The sequence below is a fragment of the Gavialis gangeticus genome, unplaced genomic scaffold, assembly GCF_001723915.1.
Source record: "Gavialis gangeticus isolate Ggan-Ray unplaced genomic scaffold, GavGan_comp1, whole genome shotgun sequence".
NCBI classification, from domain to species: domain Eukaryota; kingdom Metazoa; phylum Chordata; order Crocodylia; family Gavialidae; genus Gavialis; species Gavialis gangeticus.
In genome coordinates, this window is record NW_017729030.1 from 5,861,318 (window position 1) to 5,870,665 (window position 9,348).

The window sequence follows — 9,348 nt, forward strand, 5'->3', positions numbered from 1 at the left end:
TGTCATCTTCTAGTCTTGTGAAGCCTGTCTAGTAAAACTCTCTGTGTCTTTCTCCTCTCATTTCCTTTTGCCTAGTTCTCTGACTTGGGTGCCTGTACTTAGGTATCCATTATCTCTACCCATGTGTGGGTGGTTTCTTACTTATAACAAGGAATGGAAAGAAGCTACTGCATGTGTAATGAATCCTATCTATCTATCTATCTATCTATCTATCTATCTAGTGCAGTGGTGGCTGACAGAGTTGCTGTATTCATCAGCCATATCTAACTAATACTTTTTTCATATAAAACTGTTTTCTTATTGTTGTTTTTAATTCTATAAAACAAGTAAAAACCTGCTGGTACAATTCCTTGTCTTTGGAAATAATAGGGAGTGATATGACAGTCAAATTGTAATAACAAATGACATTTTTAGGCTCTGTTTCTTCCAAAGATCCCTAAATCCTGTAAATCTTTCATTGGGATCATTTAATCTGTTGTAAAATGCTTTCACCTGTAGATTTGGAAGGTAATGGTCATTTAGCAGGTTATCTCATCAGTGCATGACAGGAAGACAGGCAAGGTTCTTTGGGTAGATGTGATATCTTTTATTAGATCAACTGAGTAGTTGGAAAAAGGTTCTTAGCAAGCTTTTGGATGCAGTCACCCTTCAGGCACAGGGACTCTCTGCTGTTCTGAGACTCCAAGGAATGAGAGAAGCTAAAAGTGTGACAGGATGTCAGTGAGAATGTAAATGGGTAGAAATTAGGGGGAAAAAAGGTAAAGAAGGGAAGCGGGGGGGGGGCGGCGACCGCCCACAGAAACCAGTGGCGGCTTCGGCAGCGGCCAATCTCTGTGGGGCATGTGCCCCCCCCCCCCCCACGTCACCTTTGGGGCCAGTGTGCATATGGCATGTGGGGTTGGATCTGGTGTTGCAGGCAGCACAGTGGGTCCATCTGGGGCACCTCATACAGTTCAAACCTCAGTCCCCTGTGTTGCATGCAGTGTTGGGACCGGCTGTGCACTGCAGGTAGTTAATGTCCCAGGCCAGCCCCTCATGCTGCATGCAAAGCAAGCCCCTTCAGCTGGGGCTCTCTCAGATGCTTTACAAAGCATTTGTGATCCTGCACCAGTACCTATTTGGGATCGGTAGATGCTATATTCATTTCGTAAACAGATGAAAGGGGCATAGAGAAACTAAAAACCGCAATACTCATCGAAGCTGAGAATATAAATATAGGAATCCTAGCTTTACGTGTTTTCAACTAATAATTTGGAATCGTTCCCTAAAACATGCTTTTGGAATCATTTTGCATATGTTATCTGAACACGTACAGTGCAAAAAAACCCCCTTATAACAGTTTTCACTTGCTTGATTGTAAAATGAAGAAAATGTATTCCAGCCCCCACCCCCAGTTTTGACTATCCCTAAATTGTGTACCGTGGGGATTAGAACACTGAGGTCACTTAAATATTATAAGCAAATTAAAATACATTAGACTTTAACTGCCACGTGTATGTATCAAGCTTTTTTTTATTATTTATAGTACTTCATGTTAATGAAATGTTTAATAGTTTCTTAATTAGATGCTGTATTGATTTTTCCAGAAAGGTACATTTGTAAGGAGGATTTTGATTTCATTTTGTTTTGTGATGCCTGTAGAATTAACCAGTGATTCTCAGTTATGACTGATGGTTCCATTTGTAGAAGGATATACAAAAGCCCACCTCAAACATTGCACAGTAGGAGGTCTGAAACCAAGGTTATAGGAGGAAGTAGAGGGTGTGCTATTGATTGTCTATAAATCTAGCCTTGTCTCCTGATATTCTAATTACTGTTGCCTACAAAGGAAGGACTTGAAATTATATCGTCAGTTACAATAAAATTATTTTATCAGTTATACTCCACAAGTTACCATTAATCTTTTTAATGTTTTGTTTACTTGGTTTTTTTTTATATTATGGACGTGAATTTTACATACTTCTTTCCCAAATTATCCCATACAACATTAGTAAATATTCTGAAAAGTTTTTTCAAGTTCCTGAAAATTTTAGAAACTGTCCAAAACTATTTATATTAATTGAATTTTCATAAATACTTAAGAACCACTGAAAACATTTATTTACAGTTGAACAGTTGAGTTTCTGGTACAATAAAATGCAACAAACAGAATGTATAAATATTTGGGTTTAAAGTATTTGATTTAAGTGTCTAAACCTTTATTTTGTTTATTGTTTCTGTAAAGTTAGGGAGAGGAACGGTATTTCTGGCTATTTTTTGAAGGGAAGAGGACTGGAAGGAAAACACTTTGAGGTTTTTGTCAGATATTTCTGTCCTTTGGACTTCTGGTGAGAAGTAGTTAGCTGTGCTAGTCTCAAGACAGGCAGAAGGTAAGGTAGATCTGCACTGTATAGACTAACTAAGTCAGAGATGTATAGCATAAACTTTATTACAGTGATTCTCAAGGGTGCTGTGGGATGCCAGACATTAGCACTGTTACTGCCAAACATTAGTACTGTTAGGTTTACAAATATGATTCACAAGATAAATCCAGAGATTTCAAATAGAAATCTATAGTTGTGGTCTTTCTGAGTTCTTTACAACAGGAAAACTGCTTTATTATTGTTCTGTGGTCAGAAAGAGGGAAAACAAAGAGCTGGCATTTTCCAAGAGGTGTTTCAAGTCTATCCAGGGGTGTCTTGAGTTTAAAAAAGGTTGAGAACCACTGATCTATGAAGTGCAAATTTACCCTGGTTTCTGTTTGGACTTCTGAGTCATGCTGCATTATACAAATGAATAGGACTTGTGTTTGAATCATTTAGTCTAGAATCCTAGAAGTATAGAAAATCAGGGTTGGAAGAGACCTTAGGAGGTCATCTACTCCAGCCCCCTGCTCAAAGCAGGACCATCCCCAACTAAATCATCCCAACCAAAGCTTTGTCTTGCCGGGTCTTAAAAACCTTAAATGATGGAGAGTCCACAACATCTCTGGGTAACCTGTTCCAGTGTTTTTCTACCCTTCCACATCCTTTCCATAGTGGGGGGGGCCAAAACTGAACACAGTACTCCAGATGTGGCCTAACCAGTGCTGAATAGATGGGAATAATAACTTCCTTTGATCTACTGGCAACACACCTACCAGTGCAGCCCAGTATGCCATTAGCCTTCCTGGCAACAAGGGCACACTGCTGGCTCATATTCAGCTTGTCCACTGTAACCTCCAGGTCCTTCTCTGCAGAGATGCTGCCTAATCAGTCAGCTTCCAGCCTGTACCCTTGCATGGGATTGTTCCGTCCTAAGCGCAGGACTTTACACTTGTCTTTGTTGAACCTCATGAGATTCCTTTTGGCTCAATCCTCCAATTTGTCTAGGTCTCTCTGAATCGTAGCCCTACCCTCTAGCATATCTACAACTCCCTCCAGCTTGGTGCCATCTGCAACTTGCTGAGGGTGCACTCTATGCCATGTTCCAGGATGTTGATGAAGATATTGAACAAAACTGGCCCCAGGACTGACCACTGGGGCACGCCACATGATACTGGCTGCCAGCTAGACAGTGAGCCATTGATTACTACCCTCTGAGCCAGATGATCCAACCAGTTTTCTATCCACCTTTACAGTTCATTCTTCCAGCCTGTACTTCCTTAGTTTGCCTGTGAGAATGTTGTGGGAGACTGTATCAAAAGCCTTGCTAAAATCAAGGTACACCGCATCCACCGGTCTCTCCGCATCCACAGAACCAGTCATCTCATCATAGAAGACAATCAGGTTGGTCAGGCATGATTTACCCCTGGTGAATCCACGCTGACTGTTCCTAATCACCTTCTCCTCCAAGTGCTTAGAAATGGATTCCTTGAGGATTTCCTCTGTGATTTTTTTTCCAGGGACTGAGGTGAGGCTGACTGGTCTGTAGTTCCCTGAATCCTCCTTTTTCCCTTTCTTAAAGATGGGCACTACAATAAGAAAGATCCTTTTTTCTGATGAGCTTTGACATTAACCATGAGCCTGATGATTAAATAAACTGAAGTAAATAAATGCAGGCTCATTTTTCTAGAGGAAAAATACAAAAGCTGTGAAAGCTTGTTAAGGAGAAAGTTAGAAAAGGTGAACTGTCATCATAAGCAGAGTAGAAAAGTGATATCTCTGGATTCTTCAAGATCAGATATTCTACAGTGTCTTGAAAAAGCACTACATAGATCAGTTTGAACCTGCAAGCGAAATGTGTTTAGTGACTTCAACACCATTGACACATAGCTGTGATGATGACATACATCCCAGTACTGAGCTTTTTTGTAGTCCTTCAATATCCATTTAATTGAGGGAGCAGTCCACTCATCTTCAACATGAAAAATGGCAAGGATCAATTGTGATCTTGATGAGTGTTTCAAATGGTAATCCATTTTTTTGTATTTTAACTTTTTCCAGAGAAGATAGCATCACTGTTTGTTGCATGAGGTGATGGATAATTGTGAAAATAAATCATAAAAAACAGGACAGTAGTATTCAGAATGTCAGTTTCTTAAAAGTTTTCCCTGCACATGTGTTCAGACAACTTGATCAAGTTTGTTCTAACATATTTAGATTGGTTTGGTTGAAACTTTGTAGTAGACTGAGTGCTGAAATGTTAAAAATAATAATGTTTTATAGCACTTTGACTACACTTTAGTTTTTTTTTATATTGATTCCATCAAATTTAATCTAGATTAGAAAATGCATGTGTTAAAGTGCAAGTCTTGCTCATACCAGGGTTCTAAAATATACTAGTTAAAATGTATTGGCTAAACATCTTTAATGAGCCTGAGACAACTACTTCAGGTTTCACGTGTTTAAGTTGTCCATATCAGCTAGTCCCTAGTAATAAAATCCAGAGAAAGTGACATCCAGAATGAAGTCTCAGTCTATGGATTTCATAACTGGAAATTGGTCAATATCTGAGTTTGAAACAGGCTTGATGTAAAAGAACTCAGTTAGATATTCCAGATTTGATGCCAATTGTTAGTCTAAACCACTCTCTTCATGCTTCAGCCTTGTTGGCTGCATTCCTTAAAGTTGGCTTAGTGAATTGGTAAGAGGCCACCTCCACTAAACCCCATTCTCTTTGCTAGTGAGTTAATGAAGCAGCTTTATGGAGTCTGAGGAATTCTGCTTGACCAACAAGCTTCCATTTCTGCTCCGGCACTTGGTCTGTGGGACTTTTTGGTCTGTGGGGTTTCCTGTCTCAGTTCTCAGAACCTCTTTTGTCTACTAATGATTTTTTTGGGTGCCCAAGTGTCACATTCTTTAGGTCTCTATGAACAGCTTCTTCTCAGAAGTTTCTTGCAGCGTGACTGGAGCACTGTAGAAAAAGTAGTAGTAGTAGTAAATAGTAGTATATTGTGATAATGCCCAAAGGCAGTAGGGATTGAGCCCTTATTGCTTTGAACACCGAACAGACAAATAAAGGGTTGTGGTGTTAATATTTAATTTGGGCGATTTGAATTTAGTATAAAGATACCTATTCACAATTTGGCAGATAGTAGAAATAATAGCAATTATCAAGTTTTTACACATTTTGTTCTGTTCTGTTGGAATTTGCTAGTACTCTCATGTCCAGTTTAAAGTAACAGTTCAGTTTTTAAAGGGTTTAAAATGCTGTGAATTCGCTATCATATATGTTTCTTCACTTGAAGTTCTCTGTTATGTTTTATGTGCACTGCTTTGCTTTTTTGAACAGTCCTTTAGAAGAGAATAAGGCGAGACACATTTATCTAGGGAGAGTACCACAGAAAGCCTGAGATAACATGGTGGTTACAGGGTTAGGAGCCAGGACCTCCTGAGTTCTGACTCTGGTTCTAACCACAGCTTCTTCTGTGGCCTTGAGCAAGCCATTTAACCTCTCCTCATCAGGTTAAGCATTTGTGAAATGTAAATACATTCTATAATTGTCTGTTTCTCAAGGTACTGTGAGAATGAATTTGTTAATGGGATGACTTCAGTTAACTTCAAAGGGAGTAGAGAGTGTATGCTGCCTAACACCAGATTTGATGTATGTTATGGAATGTGCCTGAGCTAGAGAAGAGATGATAGTGTGTGTCTAGGTCTGTGGTTTTGGAACTATCTGAATCAAGTTGTTGGGTTCAAATGCAGCCAGCTTTTCTGCAGTATAGTTCAGGGCATGAAAGTAGTCTGATTATGAGCTGAACAGAAGCCCTGTTCTGAACTCCACAGGAGTTTTTGAATCTGAATCTTCATGACTCAGATCCATTTATAACAGAGAATACAGGGTTTGTTGTTTTTTCTCCACTTGGCTGGATTGCTTTTAACAGTACATCAGAGAATCTTAGTGATGTTTAAATAAATGCTCTATTATTTAATTTAGTAAAAATTTTGTTGATGTTTTTGTGTTTTAGAGAAGTAAACTGAAAAGCTTTTAAATTCATTTCTGTATAATTTGCACTCTGTAGTATAACTGTATGTATAAAATGACTGATGAACATCATAGATAATCCAATTTAAGTAATACTAAAGAGACATACTTTGTAAGGTAATTACATTCATAACAATTAAGCATGATGGTAAATGCTAAAAGAGTTTCCTTAAGAGAGATATCTTGGGAAAGTCAAGGTATATTGCCTGTGAAGGTACTTGTATGAGAGATCCTTGTTTTTGTAAGATTCATATCAGTAAATTCTCTGAGATATTGAATGTCTTCAAAAAAAGTTCTGAAATAACAATCCATCTGAGATCAATCTAAATATTTGGCAACTTATTTAAAAGAAGACTGAAAACTAAAAGGGAATATTAATGTTTGATCTCTTAATATTATTTTAACATCCCAGGAAAATTAGGGGGATTTGCACAAGAGAACAACACTATAGATTCTGGAGAGCTTGATATAGGCCGAAGAGCAATACAAGAGGTTCCTCCTGGGATCTTCTGGAGATCACAACTCTTCATTGATCAGCCACAATTTCTAAAATTCAATATCTCCCTTCAGAAAGATGCATTGATTGGAGTTTATGGTCGAAAAGGCTTACCACCTTCACACACTCAGGTAAGAGCTCTTTTCATTTAAAGCAAGAGAGTGTATTTGAAAGCTGCCAGTTTTTATCTTTTTAAATATTTTATCTCTCAAAATTGAAGGCTTTTCCTTCTTGCTGTTTTGTTTTGTTTCTGTGTTCAACTTACATTATGTGAAAAGTGTACAGCGTCTTTTTTGAATATTTATAGAGTTAAAAGATATTCTGGAAGTTAAAATCTACAATGCAGGAGAAAATATTTCTTTTCTGACCTGTTTTGATCATCTCTTTAAATAAAGCCTATCTAAAGATATGCTTAATACAGGATTTTCACGTGCCTTCCTGGACCATACTACAAAGATGTATTTTTAACTTTTAAAGTAAATTAGTGTATCATATTGTAGTCACACAATTATCTGTACTCCTGTGTTTGCCTACTAAAAGACAAAGCTGGTAACATTGCAAGCCAATAAGAAAGATCCTTTTTTTGCCAGAGAATTGATTTTTTTTTCTATCAGTGTCAAAGTTAGGTATTTGAGTAAATAGGCAATACACATGTAGACATACCATATATGTATAGATTCATTGTGTGTATATGGATGTACATATGTGTGTACGCACACGTGCGCGCGCGCGCACACACACACACACACACACTCTGAAATATTGGTTTGTATCTATAGAGAGAACCAAGGCTGTTTTAAAAAAAATAATTTTACGAGACATTTTGCTTTCCTAAGAAAATACTCCAGTATCTAAAAGCTATTTAATACATTCTTGCTCTGCTTCTTGAGAGGTTTCTTAAGAAATATATCATTGCATATATAATCCTCCTCTTACACAGTGATACACAGACTGCATATATCTATGAGAAGTTAATGGAAATGTTGCAGTTTAAGCACCTTAAGAGTGACCAGTTAAATTTTAATGTGTAGTCTTACTGGCTGGAATATCATAGAAGGAAAAGGATAGTTCCCCTTCATCATGTTCAAGGACAATGCTTTGACATTAACCATGTTAAAAGCTTATTTAAACCTCCAAACGTAAATTTCTTAGCTTTCAAACAAGCTTCAGCTCAAGTTCTGGCTCCTGATCTCTGTTTGTTCTTAAAAGAAACATTTTATCCTGTTTTCCAAAAGTAATCTTTTGCATAGTTTAAGGAGGTCCTCAACTTTGTACAGCCTACTTCTTACCAGTATGGGTGAAGGACACTTCTGGTTTTGTCATGGCCAAATCTGTGAATGAAGCACATTGATGGTAGTTGCAGATGAACTGATTTGGTAATGCAAGTCATTTGGTTTCAACTGTAAATCCTAGTCACTTCTTGTTTATTTTAATGCATAGTTTTAATAATTTTTTGCATGTTATTGCACTATTTAAAGTTTTTTAGATCTCTTTAAATATGATTTTTTTTAAATTGAAAGTGTCTGAACTTTCTGCTAGGTACTCCTGCCCTGCTGTCCTCTTCCATGGCCTCCAAAGCCTGGCAGGGGCAACCCGGCACTGCAGGACAGAGCAGGGCCATACAGGAAAGCTGTCTGCTGCTGTGAGCTCCATGTTGCCCTGGCGATGCGTCCCCTGCTCACGTGGTAGCAATGAGGGGCATAACCCTGCGCCACCGCCTCTGCTGCAGCCATGCATGCAGGCGATGCATCGCCAGGGCAGCACAGAGCTTGCAGTGGCTAGCAGCTTTCCTGCGCAGGCCCACTCTACTCTGCCACTCTGGGTCCTACCCACCATACTGCAGAGGCCCAGGGGGAGGGCAGCAGGGCAGGATCCCACAGCTTGCAGCACACACTCGTCCCCACCCCAACCCTGCGCACAGATCTGGGGGAAATGGGTCCTGCCACCCCTGGGAGTGCAGCCCCAGCCCTGCCCAACTCTCTTACTCCCTCCCTCCCTGTGGGGGCCTCAATCCCCACCCCCCACCTGCCATTTATCTACAGGAGCTGCTCTCCAGGCTCCCTGGCAGCCATTTGCATATACATGCACATGGCGCCCCCTGCCTGACCTCCCTCCTCCCACTCCCTTCCAGCCCCCTGCAGGCTGGAACTCTGCCAGCCTGCAGGAGGCTCCTTGCAAAACTGCAGAATGCATGGGTTTCTCAGCTAACCTGAGAAATTCATGTTTTACTTGGGTAAGGGGGGAAATCCACATTCTACTCTGTTTTTCTGTAGGAAATGGAAAACCCATGTCCCTGCTGATCAGGTCCAGTCTCATTCACGTTCAATACCTGATACATTCAGAAATCATTTCATCAGAACAGCAAAGCTCTTTTGGAAATCTAACTATTTCATCTTCTGTTAGAATTTTCATAGTTTCTAGGGTCAGAAGGGACCTGAGTAGATCTAGTCTGACCCCCTGCCATGGCA

At 39.5% G+C, this 9,348-nt stretch overlaps 1 protein-coding gene across 9 annotated transcripts in view; it reads left to right on the forward strand.

The window, feature by feature from the left end:
• The window catches only part of TENM3 (teneurin transmembrane protein 3), a 552,323-nt gene that overhangs the window by 402,636 nt on the left and 140,339 nt on the right, over nucleotides 1-9,348 (forward strand). For all 9 annotated transcript variants that reach the window (XM_019521869.1, XM_019521871.1, XM_019521872.1 and 6 more), the window contains one exon: nucleotides 6,797-7,011. In XM_019521869.1, coding sequence (XP_019377414.1) covers nucleotides 6,797-7,011 — 215 coding nt within the window. The remainder of the gene's footprint in view (nucleotides 1-6,796; nucleotides 7,012-9,348) is intronic.